Source organism: Phascolarctos cinereus, unplaced genomic scaffold (assembly GCF_003287225.1).
Source record: "Phascolarctos cinereus isolate Bilbo 61053 unplaced genomic scaffold, phaCin_HiC Scaffold_4;HRSCAF=312, whole genome shotgun sequence".
Classification (NCBI taxonomy): domain Eukaryota; kingdom Metazoa; phylum Chordata; class Mammalia; order Diprotodontia; family Phascolarctidae; genus Phascolarctos; species Phascolarctos cinereus.
Window position 1 is genome coordinate 501,336,596 of NW_027555847.1, and position 25,381 is coordinate 501,361,976.

The following is a 25,381-nucleotide window of genomic DNA, read 5'->3' on the forward strand; positions in this document are numbered from 1 at the left end:
ACCTTTTTTTTTTTTTAAATAAATGACTTGGAAACTTAGAGTAAAATGCTAAGAAGAGCTAATTTCTTCCCATACTGCTTAACAGTTTATAAAATGTTTTCCTTACAACTGCCCATGTTGAGAACAGTGCTTTGAACATGGGCGGTTTACTGAGTCTCTAGTAGGACTGGTACTACATCTCCATTTTGCAAATGAGAATGTTAATATTTACAGAATTTAAGCTATTTTAGTTCAAGGTCACCCAGCTAGTTAGAACAAGGTGGAGCTTTGACTTGAACACAGATCTGAGTCAGTCCTGTAATCTTTTTATTCAATCTTATTGATGTTGTCTACAGTTTTGATAAGCATGCCAAGAGGCTGGGGGCGAGGGGAGGAAGCCAATAGAATGGACTGCAGAATAATGATCTAAAGAGTTCTTGTCAGTATGGAATGGTGGCCCAAATCTAACAAGATTTAACAAGGAAAAACATTCTTCCCCTTCCTCAGTTTCTGTAACACCATGTCTGATTTCTCTTTTTCCATTCCCCTCCCAGCCATGGGCATCCCCTAAGTCTTAGGCCTCAGCTCTCTGCTTACACTCTTCTTTATACTTCTCCCACTCCTTCAGAGATAATACTTATCCTTTCTTCACCACTTCAACTACTACAGCCTTTATGCAAATCTTTATTTCCAGTTATTCTTGTATTTAGGCATTTTCACTTTTACATTATCGCCTCAAACTCCCCAATACTGAATGCCAAGTTTATCTTCAACCACACATTACCTACTCCCTGCCAAAAGACAACCACCAACTACCTCCCCTCCAATTTTGCAATGTTGAGAAGCCATGTGATTCAGTGAAGAGAGTGCCAGGGGTTCAAATTGTACAACCTTTCCAATCCCATGAATGAAACTGAAATGTCTAGGTCACAGGATTAATATGAAGAAAGTGTTACTCTTTTATTGTCATATAAGTGAACTGCTATTTTCATTGTTGATTAGGCCTTTATCATTGTCTCAGGCTCAAAATCTGGACTTTCCCCATTCATCTGCCTTTGCTCATCTTCATTAAGTCCTGTACATGCCTCCTCTAAACTTTCTCTTGAACGTGTTCCTCTCCAATCTCACTTATTCCCAAGGCAGTCCTTTGTCCCCATGTCCAAACCATGATGTGGCCAGACTAATAATCTTCCTAAAATATACTTTCATTACTATATTTCCCCTACTCAAAAGCTTCTATTTTCCCTATGTCCTATCCAGTTCAAGTCTAAACTCTTCAGTCTAGTATTCAAGGCTCTACAAAATCTAGCCTCTCTTTTCCTGTCTGACACCATCTTCTACTGCTTTCAAAAGCACCCTGCTCCAGAGTCAGGGTAATTTCCTTATCCTTCCCACCCACCAAATCTTCCTATTTCTGTGCCTTTGTTCATCCTACTTTAAACCAACCTGTCCATATTTTTACCTACTTTTCAAGACTCACTCAAGCCCTTACGTGCTACATCAAGTCTTCCTTACTAACTCTACCCATTCTCCATCATACCCCTTTCAAGCAGCAGCATTTATTTTGTCTTGTTTTTAAAGTGTTTAAAGTTTATTTGTCTCATCCCACCCAATAAGCTTCTTGGAAATAGGAGCCATGTCTTGTGTTTTTATAACTTAACACAATTTGTGGATTACTGTCTATTATTTTATGTACTGAGTCCTTGCTGTGGGTCTAGCATGCACTCGATGAGTACTTAATATCAGTTGATAATGAGGACGTTTGGAGAGACAAATGAATAAAGCAAGTTAAGAATATATCCCAACCCGTCACACATTAACTTGATTCAATTCAATTTAATTTTTTTTCTTTTTTTAAAAAAAGTCACTCTCTAGATGAAGCAAATCAAGATTCTGAAGCTCAATGTTAATTCCATACTTCCTCCAAAAGGTCACACCCTATGGTGGGGAAATTTACCTTCCACTTTTAAGTATCTGTTCTGCGAAGCTGGGCAGTAGTCACGGTAATTTCTCCAGCAATACCGTAACTTCCTGCAAAGGGCGTACGTTTGTCACCAGATCCTGACCCCTTTTTGGCTACATCTTCTATTGGGATAGCAACCGAAAGAAAAACTGGGCTTTGTGGCCTGGGGGCTTCTTGTCCATTCGGAGGAGAGCTACCATTCTGGGGGGCTGGGGGATGTTTCTGGAGTTTCTGCTGTTCTGTAGGAACAGCAATGGGAACTTGGACTGTAGTGAATCTCTTTGAGGGATCGGGCTGTGAAATAACAGCATGTCCAGGAAGAGGTTTCCACTCCTGTGTTTCCTGAACATTTGAGCCTACTAAAATAAAAGGTGGGGCACCGGTCCTCTTGGAGTCGTCCATCATCACATAAGTTGGAGAAGTAACTTTCGGTGGATGCTGCAGAAACTGTGGCTCCTTAGCATTAGATAGATAGAGGGCTGCTTGGGAAAAAGGCCCGGGTGCAGGTGGCGGTGACGGGCGGCTTTGTTGGTTCATATCAGTTAGACAATAAAGGGTCCACATGTTAGAATATGGTGGTGGTTGTCCTGCTTCGCTTGCTGCTATTGCTATAAAAAACAAAAAACAATTTGCAGGCATTAAAGGCGGTCTCTGTATCAAGCACTATGCACAGAAATGTCTTTGCAGTTCTTTTACATATCAACAAGTGAGAATGCTATGTGCCATAAAGCATGCTATAGAGAGGGCTACAAGAATTGTGTTTGGTAACATGAAGAAAAAAGGGGGTTTGGTACAGTTGAAAAAGGAGAACAGCGTTGTGGCTCGTAGCAAGTAGCAGGGACATGAGGGTTGTGGCTAAGGAGGCCCCTTTCATTCCAAGTTCCTGTTTCCTTGTGCTTAAGCAAACTTCAGACATAGCTTCTGCAGAGTCCTCGGAGAGGACTTTGATAATTAAAATCAGTTTTATAAAAATATCAGCTGAGAAGGGTGCTGAGCTATTGAAAACAACATCAGTGCCATCATTGCACCTGCAGAATGACGTTTTCCTTACTGAGAGAAGTCAGCACTGGGGGCCATCTTTTGGTCACTTTTACCAAACAACAGTGTATATAATTCTGGCTACCCACGGGCACCAACTATCTCCCCATTCATACGACTTTGCATATGAAATCACCCATGCTCCCTGACTCACTGCCCCGGAAAGCACCTCCAACCTAGGCAGGGTTTGAAATGATAGATCCAGAGTGGCAGTCAAACAATCTGCTGAGGTCCCACTAGGGCCCTCCCTTCAAAGAAGAAAGACGTCCAGAGATTTGGCAGATTATCTACTACCCCACAAAGTCTATCATGTCAATTCTGGTTTGCCTAGAGGAGACATGGGCTGTCTTGGGGAACTGAGTCCCAGAACAGGGGAAGGGACAAAGAGGACCCAATGTTTCCAAAAGAGAGAGGTACCAGAGTTTTGCTTTACTCGATATGCTGACTTCATCTTTAGCACACTGGGGATTTACTCCCTAATGCAGCCATCTTTCAGTAAAGGAAAAGCCCCATTATGCATATGGTTAGAATGATGTTTTCAATAGCCAAGGACATGTTTTCAACTGATCTTCTGTTAAACATACATATATACGCAAATGCCAAGTCTTCCTTTTAAACAACAAAATAGTCAGAGTTATCAGAGTCCTAGGGAAACACCTGGGATAAATGTCAAGTTTTTTTTGGTTTTTCTTTTTCTTTTTTTTTTTTTTAAAGCACTGGATATTCTGATAACTCAATCTCAATGAGTAAACATATCCTTCTTAGAGCTGATGATAATAAAACCTGATCAAATGTCAGCTCAAAAGTGTGGACATTTTTTCTCCTTTAAAAATACTTAAACACTTGAAGACAGGAACTTGGGATGGAAGTGCCACCTAAAGCCACAAGCCTAATGACCGTCCCACATGCTACCCAGCCCCAGCCCTGTGCTTTACTTTTGCATCAGTACTGAACCCCTTTCATATTGCCAAACAGAATTGGATATTTTTCTAAAAACCTGCTTTTTGCTAACACTTCTCCTAGTCACACCTGGCTCCCTTAGGAACCCAGGTTGAGAGAGATTCTGCAGAAAGGAATGGGAGGACTGGATCATGCATGTCCCTTCCCTAAAGAAAAAATTAAAAGACTTCTGCAACTGTCGTAAAGGAGGTGCAAACTTCCTCCTTCTATAGTTAAATGGAGAGGAAGGACAAATTGGTGCACCAGGGTGGTATCACGAGAAATGATCTGGCAGCTGAGAAGACAGCTTGATGTTAGTATGCCTCAGGAGAGGCACAGAGACGAAGGCTAGTTACCTCAACCACAGCAATCCTTGAACAAAAACCTGGCTGTCCTTTTAGCTACCAAAACGATCTGTGATGCCTCCAATAATTAGTGTTCGCCTCAACTTTTCCTCTCTCCATACAACTGTTATGTTGCTTACTCAGCTGCAGAAGGCTCCCAGAGTGCAGGGGGGACAGGGAAACTTAGTGCCTAACCCACTTCCTCCGACTCAGATGCAGAATTCTCCCAACCCAGTGCGAAAGCAGTTGAACTCACCACCATTTCCCCCCCCCATTTCTGAAGAGGAGGTTTAAATGCCACCACCTATGTAAATGCATTGCAATAGAAGATATTTTACTTTACAGGAGTGAGAAATTTCAAACTGATAGTCAAGTCCTTAACCGCACCCTTCATTCAGTTTTTGTTCTTTCAATTGATGAGCCCCACAAATGTGCAGCATGGCTAACCTGGCATTCTGGATTCAGTTTTTAAAATCCTCATTCCTGTGAATGTAAAATCTCAAACCATAACAAAGCATTTAAAAGGAATTGACATTTAAAAATACACAATGAAAGTTAAAGACCTTACAAACCAGATTTCAGAGAGCTAACATGCCACCTATAATATAAAATGCATAAATATCTAATTTTCTTACCTTGTGGCACCAAACCTTCTTCAGGCGCTGCTTCCCCTTCGAGTTCCCCTTCTGGCTCATTTTCCATTTCAGTAAGACCTTCTGGGACATGAAGGGCCTCACTAGCTGCAGTTTTTACAGATACCCTGGAGCGTACTGATTTTGGAGTTGCCCCAGAAGTGACATTTGCAGTTTCCTCCAGGGATGCAGAACTGACCCTTGATTCAGAGTGAATGGATTTTGGAGACCCTTCAGCATGCACAGATTTTGCAGACCCCTCAGCAGCCACAGATTTTTCAGAACCTTCAGCGTGTACAGATTTTACTGACCCCTCAGTGTGCACGGATTTTATAGACCCCTCAGCAAGAACAGATTTTGCAGAACCTTCAGCATGCACGGATTTAATAGAACCCTCAGCATGCAAGGATTTTACAGACCCCTCAGCATGAATGGACTTTGGAGACCCCTCAACATGCATGGATTTTGAAGACCCTTCAGCATGCAAGGATTTTACAGACCCTTCAACATGCAGGGATTTTACAGACCCCTCAGCATGCAGGGATTTTGCAGACCCTTCAGCAGTATGCACCGATTTTACAGACCCTTCAGCAGTGTGCACGGATTTTACAGACCCCTCAGAATGCAAGGATTTTGCAGACCCCTCAGCTTGCAGGGATTTTGCAGAACCCTCAACTTGCAGGGATTTTGCAGACCCTTCAGCAGTGTGCACGGATTTTACAGACCCCTCAACTTGCAGGGATTTTACAGACCCTTCAGCAGTGTGCATGGATTTTACAGACCCCTCAACTTGCAGGGATTTTACAGACCCTTCAGCAGTGTGCATGGATTTTATAGACCCTTCAGCAGTGTGCACAGATTTTACAGACCCTTCAGAAGCGTGCAGGGATTTTGCAGACCCTTCAGCAGCATGTACGGATTTTACAGACCCTTCAGCAGTGTGCACGGATTTTACAGACCCTTCAGCAGTGTGCAGGGATTTTGCAGACCCTTCAGCAGTGTGCACAGATTTTACAGACCCTTCAGAAGTGTGCAGGGATTTTGCAGACCCTTCAGCAGTGTGCACGGATTTTACAGACCCTTCAGAAGTGTGCACGGATTTTGCAGACCCTTCAGCAGTGTGCACGGATTTTACAGACCCTTCAGCATGCAGGGATTTTACAGACCCTTCAGTAGTATGCAGGGATTTTGCAGACCCTTCAGCAGCGTGCAGGGATTTTACAGACCCTTCAGCAGTGTGCAGGGATTTTACAGACCCTTCAGCAGTGTGCAGGGATTTTGCAGACCCTTCAGCAGTGTGCAGGGATGTTACAGACCCTTCAGCAGTGTGCAGGGATGTTACAGACCCTTCAGAAGTGTGCACGGATTTTGCAGACCCTTCAGCAGTGTGCACGGATTTTACAGACCTTTCAGCATGCAGGGATTTTACAGACCCTTCAGCAGTATGCAGGGATTTTGCAGAGGCCTCCTCATGCAGAGACCTTGCAGAGACCTCCTCATGCAGAGACCTTGCAGAGAACTCCTCATGCAGAGACCTTGCAGAGGCCTCCTCATGCAGAGATCTTGCAGAGGCCTCCTCATGCAGAGACCTTGCCGAGGCCTCCTGCTGAGGTTCTATCTCTGCCTCTCCATTAGCTGAGAGTCCTGATTTTGCAGAGGATATTGATGGCCCATGTTTTACAGGCTCCTCTAAGGGTGTAGATTTTGTAGAGGCTACAGATTTTGCGGAGGCTACAGATTTTGCAGAAGCTATAGATTTTTCAGAGGCTACGGATTTTGCAGAAGCTATGGATTTTTCAGAGGCTACGGATTTTTCAGAGGCTACAGATTTTTCAGAGGCTATGGATTTTGCAGAGGCTACGGATTTTTCAGAGGTTATGGATTTTTCAGAGGCTACGGATTTTGCAGAAGCTATGGATTTTGCAGAGGCTACGGATTTTTCAGAGGCTACGGATTTTGCAGAAGCTACGGACTTTGCAGACACCATGGAGGCTGTCTTGTGAGCTATCTGAATTTGGCTCTCTGATGGTGGCTGCTCAGTCTCATTAAGACTTGCCATTGGTTCATCAAAAGGGAGTATTATGTGCTCCGATATTTGCTCTACAAAAGCTGCTCCTTCGGTCTCAGGCTCATGAAATTCAGGTGAAACACATTGAATGGTTGATGTTATTTCGATATCAGCCTGGAAAGGGACGTCAGGAGCTTGATCGTGAGCAGGAAGGTCTTGTTCACCCTGCAAGGGGAGTGAGGAAGCCGAGGATGTTTCGGCCTTAGTTTCAGCCTTAGCTTCTTTGGAACCTAACGCTATACGGATCGATGTCTGACTCAGAAGCTGAGGAGTTAAATCTGAAAGGCAGGCGGAGGAACTGTCTTCAGTAGCCTCTAGGGACATGTACATATCGGCAAAAGAAGGCATACTGGTTGCCACATCCACCATTAACACTTCAGAATGAACAGATGAAACGTTACCTAACATCTGGGCAGCTAGCTGTGCTGGGTCAGCTGGAACGTAGGCAAATTCCGGCGAAGCAGCTGTAAGTGGAGATGGTGAGGAAGGTGGGGTGGATGCCTTGGGGGTGGAGGCTTTGGGAGAGGGCTCACTAACTGAGTCGGCTGTCTCCTCGGGCTCTGTGAGTTCAGCGTGAGCTGATGGGAACTGGGTGGTCTTGTTGCTAAACAACGGGCCCGTGATGTTGTCCTCCTCCGTGTCAGTAGACTTCTCTTTCCGTTTTGGTTCTTCAGAAAACAGAGATGACGGCTCTTGCTCTTTCACAGTCTCTGGTTTCTTCTCCTGCATTCCTTCTGACCATTTCTCTACTAAATAAACACAACAAAAGAAGGGTTAAAAGTAAGTTAGCAGGCATGCCCCTATTCTCCCCCCACCCAAAGACTTTATAGCTTCATTTAGGACATAATGGAACATTTATAGTCCTTCAAACTCACATGAATGCCAAGGGTTTGACCATCTCTTTGGACAACTGAATCAGTATTCAATGTGACATTTTCCTGCCATTCCTCAATGAGCCTCTCAAATACTTTTCTAGTTAAGACATACTAACAATTTATATTTACATGTAGTTAAGACATAATAACAATTGATATTAACATGACACTTCATAGATTACAAAAAGCACACTGGGATACATTATCTCATTTAATCCTTGCACCACCACCCTTTGTGAGGCAAGTTTATCTGCTATAATAACATGGGGGAATAAACAATGGTATAAACTTTGTTGTCATCAGGAAAACAACCCCAAGCTTTTGTCCAAATACATAACAAGTTGGAGGGGGGCAGCTAGATGGAGCAGTGGACAGAGGGTCCAGGCCTGGAGTCAGGATCTGATCTCAGACACTTACTAGCTGTGGAACCTTGGGCAAGTCACTTAACAGTGTTTGCCTCAGTTTTCTCATCTGTAAAATGAACTAGAGAAGGAAATGGCAAAAAACTCCAGTACCTTTGCCAAGAAAACCCCAAATGGGGGTATGAACAGTTGGACATAACTGAAATGACCCAACAACAACAAATCATAAACCTTGTCATCATCAGGAAAACCACCACAAGCTTGTATGCAAAAGTTGTAAACTTACAAGGAAAAGAAACTACTGACCACATTTAGCAATATACAGTAATTAGGTGAGTAGGGGTGGGACTTCCTTTGCCTGAGACCTTAAAAAAACCTCTCTTGTTTCATTCTTCCATTGATTATAAATGTTAATTGCTATTGATGAGAATCAATCACATTTATGAATGTCAGGCAGTGTATTAGGTGCTGGGCAAAAAAACACAAAAGCAAGACAATCTTAAGTAAGGTGGATTTCGTTATTCTTTTTTTAGATAACAGTTCCCAAGATCATAGATAGTAGTTTTCCCAGGATCCACTGCCAACACAGTCTACTAGTTTCCAGGATCATGGTTATAAACAATTTCTACTGCAATTGCACAGTGAAGTATAGGAGTGAGATAATTTAAAATTGTGTGGCTATTGTTGGCAAGTTGCCTTCTTTGTGTGCCTCTCTAAAAATCAAGAGAGCACTGGTCAGTGAGTGGGGATTTGTGCATGTGCTTACCTCAACTGGCCTCCACTGAGGTTGAGGGAGAATATGCAAGCTAGAATGCTGTGTGTGCTAACATCTAGGGGAGTGCACCAGCTGGAATGCTGTGACCTGTCTCCACTGGCCCCCATCAAGACATAGGGGTTGTTGCCTCCCTTTGATTAGTGGATCCTAGTAGCAATTGGTGCTCCTGTTATCAGGAACCCATTGAGAAGAATAAATTATCATATAACCCCTCATGATTTCTCCGTCGATGTCCTTCTGGCTGCCCAGATCAAGAGTGAACCTGCTAAGGTTGGAGCCCAAAACTACCTAACAATTAGTGTAGTCAGTGTTTCCTGTACTACAGGCTTACTCTGTAGTGTAATGATAATGCTATTGTTAACAAAAGTGTCTCAACCCTTCATTTTAAGGAAATTTGTTTGTACAAAATTCTGAATTTAGAGAACTGACAGAGTAAGACACTAATTTGTTTTACAAAACATTAAGACTAAAACATTAGGGAATTTTCAGGCCAACAGATGATGACACCTCCTGGTAGACTGTAATACTGTTGCCTACCTAAGGGGATAAGAGGTTACTAAACCAAGATAAAAGAAGCAAGAAACCAGCTATATTCTGGAAACTGTAAGTATGGAATCAAAAGTATCTCCAGATTGGAATAAAATAGAAAAATGCTTGAAAGCATTTCCTTTTTTTTTTTTGTTTATATCTTCTGTTTATTTTTTATTAATTTAATTTATCAACAATCACTTCCATAAGCTTTTGAGTTTAAAATTTTTTCTCCCCTTCCCTCCCCAAGATAGCATGTAATCTGATATAGGCTACAGGCTATACATATACATTCCTATTAAAAATATTTTCATACTAGTCATGTTGTAAGGAAGAATTAGAACCAATAGGAGGAACCACAAGAAAGAGAAAACACAACAAAACAGAAGAAAAAATAGAAAATAGTATCCTTCTATCTACATTCAAACTCCATAGTTCTTTCTTTGGATGTGGATAGCATTTTCCATCGTGAGGCCTTTGGAGATGTCTTAGATCCTTGTATTGCTGGGAAGGGCTAATTCTATCAACATTAGTCATCACACAATGTGGCTGTTACTGTGTACAATGTTCTCCTGGTTCTGCTCACTTCACTCAGCATCAGTCCATACAAGTCTTTCCAGGTTTTTGTGAAGTCTGCCTGTTCATCATTTCTTATAGCACAGTAGTATTCCATTACATTCATATACCACAACTTGTTCAGCCATTCCCCAATTGATGGGCATTTCCTCAATTTCCAATTCTTTGCCACCAAAAAAGAGATGCTACTTCTTCCCTCCCCCTGCTATCTACCCCCCTCCTTTTTCTTTCCCCTTTCCCTTCCTACTTCCTTATAGGGTAAGTTAGATTTCTTTATCTAACTGATTATGTTATTCCTTCTTTGAGCCAAATCTGATGAGAGTAAGGTTTAAACAATGCTCATCTCTCCCTCCCTTCTTTCCCTCTACTGTAATACGGTTTTGCCTTTTTCATGCGATGTAATTTACCCTCGTCTGCTTCCTCCTTTCCTCTTTTCCCAGAACAATCCCTTTTTACCACTTAATTAGATTTTTATCATCACATCTGTCTTTGAATACTCCTTTTAAATGTCATAATATTTCAGGAGTTACAAGTGTCATTTTCCCTTATAGGGATGGATGTAAACAGTTTTCCCTTATCAATAACATGTTGTTTTTCTTTCCTGTTTACCTTTTTATGCCTCTCTTGAATCTTGTATTTGAAGATCAAATTTTCTGTTGAGCTCTGGTGTTTTCATCAGGAAGGTTTGGAAATCCCCTATTTCACTGAATATCCATCTCCTCCCCTGAAATATTATGCTCAATTTCGCTGGGTAGTTGATCCTTGGTTGTAATCCAAGCTCCTTTGCCTTATGGATGCCCTCCAATCTTTTAATGTAGAAGCTGCAGGGTCCTGCGTAATCCTGTGGTTCCATGATATTTAAATGGTTTATTTCTGATTGCTTGCAGTATTTCCTCTTTGACCTGGTAATTTTGGAATTTGGCTGCTATATTCCTTGGCGTTTTCAATTTGGGATCTGTTTCAGGAGATGATTGGTGGATTCTTTCCATGGCTATTTTACCCTCTGGTTCTAGGATCCCAGGGCAGTTTTCCTTGATGATTTCCTGAAAGATGCTGTCCAGGCTCTTTTTTTCATCATGGTTTTCAGGTAGACCAATATTTTTTACATTGTCTCTCCTGGATCTATTTTCCAGGTCAGTTGTTTTACCAATGAGGTATTTTATGTTTTCTTCTATTTTTTCATTCTTTTGTTTCTGTTTGACTGATTCTTGATATCTCATAGAGTCATTAGTTTCCACTTGCCCAATTTTAATTTTTTTTTTCTTTTTAAGCAGGCATAGTTCAATTTATTTGTTTATAAAAAACATCTATGTGGTTGCCACAGCAGCTGCCTGAGTCCTCTGGACACTCGAGTGTGAGTCTTCACAAGATGGTCAGTGAATTCCTGATAGGGAGACTTAGTAAACACAGTCTCTTTTCACAGGTCTGGGGTTAGGTAGCTGTATGTTTTGGAGATGGCATCAAAGGTAGCTTTAGCAAAGTTGCCCAGAGTGGCAGTACAGCCTCTTGCAGAGGTGTAGCAGTCATCAATTCCAGCCATCATCAGGAGCTTCTTAGGCATGGGAGCTGAGACGATGCCAGTATCTCTAGGGGCGGGGATCAGGCGCACCAAAACCGATCCACATGGCCCAGTGACCTTGCAGGGCACTGTGTGAGGCTTGCCAATCTTGTTCCCCCAGTAGCCACGTCTCACAGGAACGATGGACAGCTTGGACAGAATGATAGCACCACGAATAGCTGTGGCCACTTCCTTGGAGCACTTGACACTCAGGCCAACATGGCCATTGTAGTCACTGATGGCCACAAAAGCCTTGAACCTGGTACGTTGTACAGCTCTAGTTTGTTTCTGAACAGGCATTATCTTCAGAACCTCATCTTTCAATGAAGATCCCAGGAAGAAATCTATGATCTCAGACTCCTTGATAGGAAGGGAGAAAAGATAGATCTCTTCCAAAGACTTGATCTTCATGTCCTTGACTAGTCGGCCCAGCTTAGTGACAGGAACCCACTCCTTGTCTTCGGCCTTTCCTCCCCGGGCCCCGACCTTGACCTCGGCCCCCGCTGCCGAAGCCACCGTGGAAGCCACTCCGGGGCCCCTAGGGCCTCCCACTCCTCCCGCAGCACCGGCGTCATCCGCCATTTGGTGTTCACCAGAAGTAGAAGCGCCCAATTCTAATTTAATGAATTGTTTTCTTCTATTACATTTTGTACCTCCTTTTCCATTTGGCCAATTCTACTTTTTAAGGAATTGATTTCTTCAGTGTATTTTTTTTTTACCATTTGGCCAATTGTATTTTTTAAGGACTTGTTTTCTACAGTCAATTTTTGTCCTTCCTTTTCCAAGCTATTGACTCTTTCCTGCATACCTCTCATTTCCTTTCCCAATTTTTCTTCTCTCTCTTATTTAATTTTTAAAATCCTTCTTGAGCTCTTCCAAGAAAGCTTTTTGGGCTTGAGACCAGTTCATGTGCCCCTTCAAGGTTTTGCATGTGGGTATATTGACAATGCTGTCCTCTTCCAAATTTATGCCTTATCTTCCCTGTCCCCATAATAAGAATCTATGATCATTGTCCGTTTCTGCCTTCTGCTCATGGTGTTTGCCTATGTCCTGGCTTTTAAAGTTGAGCTCTCCTGCTGGAGTGCAGAGGGGCACTGACCCAAGCTTCTTGTACTGGGAGCCTGGGAGCTTGGTCACTGGCTTTGTATGCTGGGGCCTCAGGTGCTGGCAGCTGGAGGCTGTTGGGATCTGGCAGCTTACCTGGTGCTGATCTGGGGTCAGCAGCACTGGAGCACTTGGGGTGGGGGGTGGGGAATTTGGCTGCTGGAGGACACCTATTCACCTGGGCTTCTTTAAAGCACTCTTTATGTTTGTCTGCTTGAGGATGTCTGCCAGCCTGGAGTTGTGCTGAAGCACTGGGAGATTTGACTGCTGGAGAACACACATGTGGTGGTTTTCCAAACTGGTGTTTACTGGTTCTCTGGCCTGTGCTGAGGCACTCGAGGGTCCTGTTCACACCACCCTGGGGCTCAGGATCCGCCTCTGGTTTGCTGAGGTGGGGCTTGCCACTGGCTTGCTGGGATACCTCCTGTCTTGTACTGCTCCCCTTCTTCTGGAGAGAGAGGGGCTTCCCTTGTTAATTCCTCAAGCTTCCTGGGCTACAAAAGACTGCTGCACCTTATCTTTCTGCTGGCTCAGCTGTTCCAGGATTTTTCCTGGGGTGATATTTTCTGGGTTTTCAGAGGTCAATAAGGGAGGGTGAGAGAGATTTACTTCTTCCTCTACCATCTTGGCTCTCAAAAGTCTACCATGTCTTTCCCTAGTCACAATTCTAAGGCCAAGAAGAGTTCTAGGTCTTGGGGCTAAAGGGGAGCAGAGGTCCTTCTGCTGTCTGCTGCCTGTCCTTCAGAGCACAGACCAGGGGAGCAGTAAGTATACTTCTTCCTAGATCACACCACCTTGGAAGCTTCAAAAACTTGTAGACCCCCTAGAACTAGCACTGAAAGCAGCAGCATGAAAAAATCTGAAACTTGGGACAGTGCTCTCCCCCAGGGGAGCAGAGCCCAACTTTAACATAAAGCTCAAAGTCAAGAAACAGGATGGAAAAATGGAGAACAACAACAACAACAACTAAAAGAACTTGATAACAAAAAGTTACTACGGTGGTAGGGAAGACAAAGACACAAACTCAAAAGATAACAATAATATGAAAACAGCTATACAACCAAAGCCTTAAGGAAAAATGCTAATTGGCCACACAATAATAATTCTCTACAAAGAAAAATGCTAACTAGCCACACATTCAATAATAATTCCTGGAAGAGTTACAGAAAATGATAAGAATGGCAGAGAAAAAGCTGAGTGACACAAGAAAATTATGGAAAAAAGGGATTAATAGCTTGGTTAGAGAGTCACCAAAAATATTAAAGAAAATAACACAATAAAAAACAGAATGGTAAAGAGGTGCAAAAATTCACTGAAGGAAAGAACTCCTTAAGAAGCATAGAAGGCCAAATATTTCAAATGAAGATGGAAGTACTTTAAAAGCTCACTAAAGAAAATAATTCCTTAAATATTAGAATTGGGCAAGTGGAAGCTAATGACTCTATGAGATACCAAGAAACAATAAAACAAAGTCAAAAGAATGGAAAAAAAATAGAAAATGTGATCTTATAAAAAAAAACTGAACCTCTAAAATAGATCAAGGAGAGATAATTTAGGAATTACTGACCTACAAGAAAGCCACAATCACAAAAAAGAGTGTAGACATCACATTTCAAGAAATTATCAAGGAAAACTGCCCTAACATCTTAGATCCTGAGAGTAAATAAGAAATGGAAAGAATAAGCTGATCACTACCTGAAAGAGATCCCAAAATGAAAACTCTGAAGAATATTAAAGCCAAGTTCTAGAACTCTCAGGTCAAGGAAGAAATATTGTAAGCAGTCAGAAAGAAACAATTCGAATATCATGGAGCCACAGTCAGAGTATCACGCAAAATTTAGCAGCTTCCTCATTAGAGTGGAAGGCTTGGAATATGATATTGTGAAAGCAAAGGAGCTAAAATTACAACCAACTATATATCCCACCCAGCAAGACTGAGTATAATCCTTCAAGGGGGAGAAGTGGTCATTTAATGAAATAGAGGACTTTCAAGCATTCCTGATGAAAAGACCAGAGCTGAAAAGAAAATCTGGCATTCAAACACAAGACTCAAGAGGATAAAACAGTGAATATGACAAAGAAATCATAAGGGACTCAATAAGGTTTAAACTGTTTACATTCCTATATGGCAAGATGACTCCTAGGAACTATCATCATTAGGGCAGTTAAAAGGAGTTTACATAGACAGAGAACATGGATATGAGTCAATTATGTTGGAATGATCTCTCCAAAAATGAAGGGTTGAGAAAGAGAAGGGAGAAGTAAAATGGGGAAAAGTTTTCTCACATAAAAGAGGCACAGAAAGTTTTTACAGTGGAGGGGAAAATGGGAAAGGCAATGCTTGAACTTCACTCTTACATCAGATTTGGTTCAAAGAGGGAAATATATACATACTCAGTTGGGTACAGAAATCTCTTACCCAATAGGAAAATGAAAGAGGAGAAGGATAATAGAAAGAAGGTGATGAGAAAAGGGAGCTACAGTTAGGGAAGGCAGTGACCAGAAGCAAAACAGGCTTTCGAGGTGGGACAAGATAAAAAGGGAGAACAGAAGAAAATGGGATGGAGTGGAATAAATAGTAATCATAACTGTGAATGTGAATGGGATAAACTGACCCATAAACAGAAGCAGACAGGAGAATGGATTAGAAACCAGAATCCAACTATTTGTTTGTGTACAAAGAAACTTAGTTGAAACAGAAAGATACACACAGAGTTAAAATAAAGGGCTGGAACAGAATATCCTTCAGCTGAAGTTAAAAAAAAAAAGGCATGGGTTGCAATCAAGATCCTCAACAACCAAAAGCAAAAATAGACCTAATTAAAAGAGATAATGAGGGAAACTACATTTTGCTAAAAAGTACCATAGACAATGAATACCATTTTTTTTTACAACTCTGATAAAGGACTAATTTCTCAAATATATAATTGAATAATTCCTCCTTAAGGAGGAATTAAGGAATTGAATTATTCCTCCTTAAGAGGGAAAATAGATACTGAAGTGGTCCAACCTTTCTGGAGAACAATTTGAAACTATGTCTCTTGGGGCTATAAAAATGTCCATATCCTTAGACCCAGCAATACCACCTACCTGGTCTGTATCCCAAAGAGATCAAAAGAAAAGGAGCCACATGTACAAAAATATTTATAGCAGCTGTTTTGTGGTGGCAAAGGGGATGCTTATCAATTGGAGAACAAGTTGTGGCATATCATTGTGAGGGAATATTATTGTAGAAAGGATAAGGGAAGTGATTTCAGAAAAAAAGTGAGTTTTGGGACCACCTCTGATTTGACCACAGAGGTAGATTTGGCTACTATAGTGGTTAAAGTTTCCATGTTAAAATTTTAAAATGTGGTGACTTGATTATTTTACATGTTTAAAGGTAAGCAATAAAATCATAGAATCATAGATCTTAAGAGTTAGAACAGACATCAGAGGCCATCTAATCTAATTCCTCTCATTTTAAAAATGAGGATGATATTAAGGTCCAGAGAAAAACTTTCCCAAGGTCACACAAAGTCTGGGGAAATCAGGAAAAGGCTTCCTGCAGAAGGTAGGATTTAAGCTGAGTCTTGAAGGAAATTCAGAGAAACTAAGAGGCAGAGAGGCATAGGTCAAGACAGACTGGCTGTTTTCTATGTCAGGAATATTCTAAGAATATTAGGATGTGAAGATGGAAGATGTGCTGTGTGCAAGGAACAGCAAGTAGGTGTAAAAAGTAAAGTATTCCTGGGAAAAGACCAGGTTATTGGAAAGAGCTTTGAACACCAAAGGATCTGATATCCTTGAGGTAAGAGGGGCCTTGGACGTGGCAGCTCTGCCCGGGGAGAGTGGGATGACAGTATGTGAGAGACGTTGTGAAATAAGAAAAAAAGATGATAAAAATAGATGAGACAGCAAAAAGAGCAGTGTTCAAAACATCCAAATTCCTTTAATCCAAAGCAGGGATTCTTTAATTATTTTAATCCACTTACATATCATGGTCTTGCATCTGTTCCATTTTCTCTTTGCTCACAAAGCTGTTTCTTTGGAGTTAGGTTCCCCAAAACTTTCACCTGGGCAACAGTGAGAGCCTCCAAAATGTTCTCCCTGTGCCCTAGTCCCTTCTCCCCCTATTCTTATCCATCCTTCACACAGGGTGACAAAATAATATTCCTTAATTCATAAATCTTCCCCCAAACCTGTTCAAAAAACCTTCACCAGTTTCCTATTCCCTCTGGGATAAAATATAAACTTATCAGCTCGCAATTTAATCAAGATAGACTAACTATGCAGTTGAACTAGTCTAGTGCACCTTGACCACGTTCAAGCAACCAAGCTGCCTTCCTTAGGGCTTCCACCTCCACCCACAGTTTCTGCTTTTTGTCTCTCCAGTCCTAGACATAAATTTCCCTCTCAGGCTCCTTTCCTTTATACATACCTCAAACTTCATTCCTTTATCTAATGTGCCACGCAATTATTACTTGTCTTCATTCAAATCTCATCTTAGGTGTAACTTGAAGCTTTTCCCTTCTACTACTAATTCCTCTCCTCCTTCCTTCTCACACGCCTTCCCACATCCCTCCCCCTTATGTCTTCTCATTTTCTCACATTCCCATAAAACACATTGTTGAGATTGTCCTTTCAGTTATCTCTGTACATGTTTGTGTCTACACAGGAAGAAATACAAAGTTACTTGAGGGTCAGGGAACAAAAGGAACTTTTGTCATTTTCCTTTTTTAATCCCCAGCGCTTACCACAGAAGCTTGTGAATCAAGTGAAGACTCAAGATGTACATTTGTTTTTAACGCCCATGTCACTATCTCCTAACAAATAAATCCCAATAATTCTCTATTACTTTCAGGATCAAATTTATATAAAGTCAACAAGCATTTATTGAGCACTATTAAGCACTGGGAATAAAAAGGCAAAGACAGACCCTGCTTCTCAAGGAGCCTCTCACAGCCTAATGGTGGAGAAAACATGAAAATTAGGTATCAGGATTTTATACACATAATTTTCTAATTTCATATGCTGTGTATATTTATTTTATATTTGCATATATTTATATATTTATATTTATTTTATACATACATGTGTGTATTGTATACACATACATACAATTTATATAAAATTAAGCCAGAGGAATTTATATTTTATTCTGGAATGTGAGCTTCCTGAGGTCAATGATTATTTTTGCTTTCTTTATATCCCCCATGCATGCAGTGTCTTGACACAAAATATGAATTCAACATGTGTTTACTTCCTACTGACTGAAGGCAGTCAAAACAACTTCAAGGCATGGAACAAATACAACCATGTAAAAAATGCATAATGAATAGAAGCCAACCAACTAGATGAGAAGTCATGCATGACTTACCTCAAGGTTTCAAAAAACCTTAGTGATTTATAAATTCACGTAAAATAAATTTAGGTTTTTTTAAAAAAGAAGAATACAGACAAATCTCGGTTGGTGCCACCAGGGTTACCTTAAGCAAGTTAACTTCTATCTAATTAAATCTTGAAATTCCAAGCTCAGACATAAGACATGGATGGGATGGTCAGTCTCTTTTACCATGTGGTAAAACCACCATAGGAAAAGAAAAGAGGAGGAGAAAACTACCCCAGCATCAGACATAACAAACACACTAGTCCCACCAGAGCTACTACGGAAAAAGATGAAATCTAAAACATTAAATTGCACTATGCTTTATGAGATTCAGTTTTGGCTGCTAATATGCACTCACTCCACTTCCACTCCTGGCCCCACATGTGTAATTTGTTTCATCACTGCCTAAAACACGAGTTAACTGGATCTCTATTCTGAGCCAATCTGTTCAACATTTAGTAAAAAGAAGAGAATTCTGCCTAAAACCCCATCAAAAAGTTTTGTTGCCGTATCACAGGATTTAGCGCTGTAAGAAAACTTCAGAGATCATCTCTCTGGCCCTGTTGATGATGAAAAACCTGAGGCCCATCAGTGACTGTGTTTTTCCAAAGATGGGGACTCTGAGATAAACTGACAATAATTTATCAACTGCCAAACCTATGTTACACCTATCATCTCTACGAAATCTTCATAACAGTCCATATTCACATAGGGGCAATCTCGATGGAAAACATCATACATAATTATGACTTTCAGAGGATGATTTTTTTTTATAGCAGACACCCACATCTGAATCCACAAAACCAACTTGCAGTTCAGAAAAATGTACTGATTTTTTAAAAAAAAAAGTATATGGTTAAAAAGTCAAGGTCATTTAATTCAGTAAGACAAATATAATGGCCTTTGAAAGTTCTCTGCAGCAGGACATCTCCATGAATACAATAAAAATATACAAGGTGCTGTAACAGGTTTGACCATAGAGATAACTTGATTCAACCATCCCACTAAATAAACTGCCATCTCTCAACAGGTTCAAAACATGTCTTTTCAGAACCAAACTTCAAAGTGATTCTTTACATACATAGACAAACGCCTTAAATGAAGGGCTTTTTCTTACATCTTTAACATTCCTGATTAAGCAAGCACACCCTTGTTTCCCTTGTTTAAAAAAATTAATAGAAAAGCTAGTGGGACAGAAAACAGTAAGTACATTGAAAGCTAAATTAGAAACAGAATGCTGTTTGCACATGGTAATTTCATCATCTTTGATTCCATAGACCCATCTGCATTCTCTATGGACATTCTGAATACCGTGATTTTTTTGAGAGTGAGCCAAGATTGTCTATCAGTCACAATCAAACACTCAATCATCAACAATGCCCACTGGACATCTCGGATGATATTTCTCTGCTCTAGTCCACAAGCAAAGATGGGCAAAGGCAACATGTTTTCACCACTAATCACTTAAAGGAATAACCAACCTCATCTATAAGTAAGAAAAGCACTCTTATTTCACAGGAGAACCATGCAATTTTGATATCAAACCACATGAATCAAAACACACAAGGTCTTCAAGTTAAGTGACCAACTGCTACACACCTCAGTGAAGGCCCTGCAATATTGTTCCTGGGATTTATCAGTTATCTATCAGCATTTTGTGAATCAGTTCTCCACAAGTTACTGTACTCTCAATATTCCTATGGGAGGGAAAACCCATATATTTTGTGTGGGCTTCAGAGCTGCAAAAGAGGACAGTGAAACCTTAAAGAAAGGACCTTTTTTATTAACAGCACCCCCTACTCCAACAAGTTCTCATCTCCAAAACCTATGATTTAGATCACAGTGTTTAGAAACTTGGAAGGGACTTTGGAGGTCAATGTATCAATCTGAATCCAACTTTTTCATTTTAGAGATGAAGAAACTCAGGCCCAGAGAAATAAAGTGAAAACTGCCAGGGTCATGTCACCCAAGCTAGTAAAGCATCTGAGGCATGATTTGAACCCAGGTCTTCTCTGATTCCAAGCCTTGCACTTCTCCATGCACTATGCCAGGGTCCTGAACAAGAACAACTAGGGATTGGATTCTCCACATACATAATTTACTGAACCAAAAAATACTAATGTGATACCTAAAAAAAAAAAAAGACTTTATAGCAACCTTCATGACATGAAATACTACTACTTCTGAGGATGCTGATATTCATCACTGGAACTTAGAGTGCTTACAAACATTAGGTTCTCTCCACCATCCATCAGGGTAGTTAGGGCCTTGTAATCTTTTCCCATTTTAGATCTTGGTCTGATACCAGGAGCCTTAAACATGCCAAGTGCCTTGTGGACCCCGGTGTATCCCTCCACAAGATTTTTCTCCCCACAGAGTCTCCCATGCCTAAGGAGCCAGGCATATGATTGGCTTGTTCTTGATATCCTTAGGGCCAGTGGTCCAGTCAGATTCCAAAACTGTTACCAGTTTATCTATTCCCCCCTCTTCAATTTGGCTCAAAAAAAGCTTATTAGATGTGCCACATAGTTCTATTGTTAGTTAGTTATCCCCACCATCCTGCTGAACAACAAAACAGTATTTATGCACGCCTGCTTATCATTCACAGCCCATTTCTTTAATGAAAGAGGCCCAAACTTAGGTGTCATCCATCCAATGATTTGTTAAGGTAGGCTTCAGATATAGAAGGATTAAGAAAAGTCTTGTCTTTCATTGGAGGGCTATGTCATGTATATATCTTTGATCAAAAACTTTTCAAGGCAGGTGACTTTCCCCGGGGGTTGGCTGATAGCAAACAAAACAGTCAAGGTAGTTGGATAATGTTACCTCCAGATATTTGTATATGTTTTTAAAGTTTTTAAAAAAAAAAACAAGCAAAAAACCCCAACAAAAACATGATACCTTGCTGCTTAAGATACTTTAAAGGAAGGTCAAATGAAAGAAAGAAAGAAAGAAAGAAAGAAAGAAAGAAAGAAAGAAAGAAAGAAAGAGAAAGAAAGAAAGCTGCAACTCACCCATGTCTTGAGTACCTCTCTTTTTGATTGGCCATGATTTAATAGTGCAAGTCAAGTGAGAATACCTTACCTTGTGTTAATTTATATCATAGTTAAAGAAATTTTATTTTTCTGGCAACAAACCATCCAGGCTTAAAACATCAAAGAAGTGGCAAAATGAGGGCACTATAATTGAACCACATTCATTTGTTTGCAAATGCTAGAAAATATTCCCTTCATTCTTCCTGTGTAAGAAAACATTTTTATTTCTGCTAATGTTCTTTCTGACCTTTTGTTCCCCTAGCTATATCAATCTGCAAACAAATGAAGTTCATGATAATCCCACAATACACATATTTCTCTGATAATATTAAACTGATTTCTCTTACCAATATTCCTTGAGCAAAAAAAGGTCACCACAGAGTAAAATTACTGAACAAGATGAAACCTCCTAAAAGGCCTTCTTATTTTTATTTTATTTAACTCATTATAGGAAAAATATGTAAGGGTAAGACCCTTCTCTTAACAAATCTCCTAAAAAAGACATGTCTTTAAAGCTTCACTTTGGCATATCTTTAATGGTTTTAAAAAACTTTAAATTTTCTACCTCGCTGACAAAAGATTTTTTTTTAAATTGTAAATGAAAACATGTGTGAATTTTTTAAGGACTGGAAAATCTCACTAAAGTGTTACACAATGGGTAATTCAAATATTAAAAGTCTACAGTTGTGATAAGCCAAATTTCTCTTACCTTTGATCTGATGAAATTGTTTAACCAAATCTTTTATATCCAATGAAGAATTTGCTGAAAGAAAAAAAAAATAAAAGGAAATAAAAGAAGATAGTGTCTCCATTAAATGCTCTGGTTTACCAAGTACTGAATCTAAACGAATCTTACATTTGAATCTTACATTTAAAAAAGCAATTAACAAACCTTCTCTGAACAAAATAAGCTCTTTAAAATAAAGAGCTGCAAACTGGGTGATGTTCCCTGGATTGGTTTTGAGAATGGCTCTGCTCACTCCTTCTAGCAGAGTCTTCAGGCCATAAGGAACCACAAGTCTTGGTTTTGAAGAAATCATTTTGGTAGGTGGTGCTGATGGTGATGTTGTTATTTCTTTGCAGTCTCTCAACTACAACAAAGAGAAATGGAGTCACCAATGTGTTTTCTATGAACAAATAATATTCCCTATGACCAAATGCTACGAATGTGATTATTACGATTATTCAACCTCCTATTATAATTACTACCTTCATTTCAAATTTGTAGACATTCATCTTTGGTTTTATGTGCTGATCTTGCTGATGGTTCAAATAAGGAAAAGGCAGGGTAGGGCTTGAAACAAGTAGTTTTCTACATGAAAAAAGCAACAGTAAATAAAGAATATCCTGGAATATCATCTCCCTCACCTTTGCCAGTATGAATAAAGTGATTCTCCACCATGGAAAGTAAACCAGCATAATAAAGGGCTCCAAAAAAATGAAGAGTCACTTCTTCCTTATTTTACAGTAAATGTGTGTATAGGTTAGAGTAATCCCATTTCTGTATTACTGGCAGAGCAGGCATAAAATTAGCATGTCACTCAAACCATATTTCTTCTTTCCTTTCTTCCCCCTTCCAAAGGTCCTCCCTCCTACACTTTTCCTCTTTCCTCTTTCAGGGCTACTATTAGTGAGACCCACAAGCCTTCTCCGTATCTTCCTTGGCAGCAAAAGCAGATGTTGCTGACCCATTAACACTGGAGCAACTTGAAATAGCAAAAATACTATTTAAAAACACATTTCACATTACTGTTAGAAATAAGGTTTTCATACTGGCCTTGGAGGATAATCTTAAAAATTTTAAGCTTCTTAAAACTATAAAAAGTTACTTAAACAAAATAAACGTTAAAAAAAAAGGTTCTTTAAAAAATTCTTGACATACAAAAAGTAATGCTTCACCCCCCCTTTTTTTTTTTATCGGTGGGATGGACAAGAAACCATGAAGGTTAGGGCCCACTTGCGATTAGTCAGCTTGGAAAAAAGCAGACCAATAAGAGTACTGACAAAAAAAAAAGTGGGCGTGGAGGTGAGGAGAGCAATTTGCTTTCATAGTTTCATCTCCTCAAACGAGCATTTTGCTTTCAACTAAAGGGAAAATGCAAAGGCCCGGAGAGAGTCATCCGTGTATAATTTACACACAAAACGAGAAAAATCAAGTGAGGTTTTAATTCCCACAAGGTAAAAAAAGGCCAAATCTTGGCCTTCTCATATAACTCATAAAAAAAAGAGTAAAACCAAGTAAAATTGAAAACATCCAAAAACAGCAACGAACTGATCTTTAGCCCAGTTCTAGGTTTGGGTTTTTTCTCTCTCCCTTTTTAAAAATTTGCCGGGGGGGGGGTATTTTATATAACCGGTGTTTCCCTGGAAAAGAAGCCCAAAAAAGTGCATGCCCCTCTCCGACCCCTACGCAGTCGGGAACCCGAGTCTCGGTGGTGTTAGCCTTGCTCTTTTCGGCCGTCTGGTTTTTTTCTTTTGACATGTGTTTGGTTTTGGTCGAAGTCGCTGATTTTACCTTTTGACTTTTCTATACAAAAGCGGTTGCCCCAATCCCGCCCCAATCCCACCCCAGCCCCACAGGACGCAATCTGCCAGCTTCCCGTCCCTTCAGGCCTCCCGACTCCCCCCCTCAGCCCCAGGCCTCAACCGGGACGGGCATGCCGGCGCCCCTCCCCCCGCCATCCCGTCCTCTCCAGGCGCTCCTGCGCAGCGCGAGCTCTGAGCCCCTCCCTCCCTTTCTCCCTCCCGGGGACACGCGCATGCGCGAGGGCGGGGACTCTACCCGGCCCTCGGCTAAGGCTCTTTTTCTCTCTCCGGGCTCCCCCACACCTTTTCCTTCTCAGCTACGCTCTAAGCGCTTCCTCGTTGCCCCCTTGCCGGCGGCTCCTGTAAAGTAGCGCAACGCAAGCCGGGCCTTTTATACCGGCAGGGGCGGCCCCCCCCCCCCCCAGTGAGGGTGCAGGGCCGTCACAATGGTCTCCCGGGCCGCTCGCTCCGGCTCCCCCGGTCGCACACGTAAAGGGGGCGGGGCCTAGGGGGTCCCCGGCCAATGAGAAAGCCCCAAGCACAAAGGAGGGAACATGCGTCAGTTGCCTGGAGCTTTCTCAAAATTCTTGGAGCGACCTACTCGAAGTGTGCGGTACCTGTGCGCAGGCCAGGCAGGGACCTCCTTAGTGGAAGGGAAAAGGCAGTTCCCAAGGACAGTAGAATGCAAAGGCGATGGCGAGACAGCGGTGGACTCTTCCTTTGTTTGCCGGGCAATAACAGCGAGATAGGTTTTCATTTTTTAAAAGGAAGAGGAGTAAGCTTTTATACGCGCTTCATTCTACTCTACACCGGAGAAAAATTCAACCTTCCCCTTTGGTAACGCTTGAAAGAAAAATCCGTGCCAGCGTCCGTTGTGATACACAAGAGTGTGAGCAGAACAGAAAAAAAAAAGCCCAAACCCACCACCAACAGGTCATTACAGTTAACATACCACGTTCCACCACAAATCGCTCCCTTGATAGAAAGTTAGAAGGAAGTATGAAATGATGACAATCTAGTACATCTTCTCTGAAAGGGTCCTTGTATGACATCTGACGATCATAAACTCGGGATTTGGAGCTGGAACACAAAGATCATCAGGTCCAATTTGTTCATTTTAAAGATGAAGAAACTGATGACCAGATGGGGGGACGTAGCATGCCCAAGGTCAAATAATGTAGAAGGAGCAAGACTGGGATCTACATGCTATAGTAGGTTTTTTGACTCCAAAAACCACTCTTATGTTTTCTGAATGTTTACGTTTTGGAGAGTCAGTTTTTACCAACCCCAGCGTTTTTCTGTGCTTAATAAGGCAATGTACTGCTTCATCGTAATCACCCAACATCCATCTTCTTCAGATCTTGCAAATGAATTTGTAATTATATACCTCCCCACACCCACCCCATCCCCAACATCCAGCCAAACTGGCCTTGTTATTCTTCATATACAGCACCTCTTCTGCCACCTCCCTGACATTGTACTGGCTGACTCTCATGCGTGGAATATACTCTTCTTAGTTTCTAGCTTCCTGCAAGACTCTTCGAGTGCCACTTGAATGAAGCCTTACCTGAATCCCTTGGCAGTTTAATGCTTCTTCCTAACATGGGTGTGTAGGTATGTAAATGCATATATATGTATATACCTACTCATATATCTGTGTATGTATAAAGACATACATAGATAGATCTATATACAGTATGTGTGCAGAGTA

General features: G+C 41.0%; 1 protein-coding gene and 1 pseudogene across 4 annotated transcripts; both read right to left on the bottom strand.

Annotated features, from left to right (window-relative positions):
* Window positions 1-1,800: 1,800 nt before the first annotated feature.
* Window positions 1,801-24,136, bottom strand: CABYR (calcium binding tyrosine phosphorylation regulated). 4 transcript variants are annotated; one of them, XM_020968679.2, is made up of 6 exons: window positions 23,974-24,135; window positions 22,354-22,456; window positions 22,037-22,235; window positions 21,854-21,907; window positions 7,365-7,712; window positions 1,801-2,550 (listed from the first exon to the last, which is right to left on the bottom strand). In XM_020968679.2, the coding sequence occupies exons 2-6, from the start codon at window positions 22,378-22,380 to the stop codon at window positions 1,946-1,948; spliced, it is 1,233 nt and encodes a 410-aa protein (XP_020824338.1). In that variant the 5' UTR covers window positions 22,381-22,456; window positions 23,974-24,135; the 3' UTR covers window positions 1,801-1,945. The 4 variants fall into 4 exon arrangements, with proteins under 4 accessions (XP_020824338.1, XP_020824339.1, XP_020824340.1 ...); XM_020968680.2 differs by lacking the exon at window positions 23,974-24,135 and adding an exon at window positions 23,660-23,731; XM_020968681.2 differs by lacking the exon at window positions 22,354-22,456 and having other exon boundaries at window positions 23,974-24,136.
* On the bottom strand, window positions 11,372-12,224 carry LOC110195781 (small ribosomal subunit protein uS5 pseudogene; annotated as a pseudogene).
* Window positions 24,137-25,381: the final 1,245 nt, after the last annotated feature.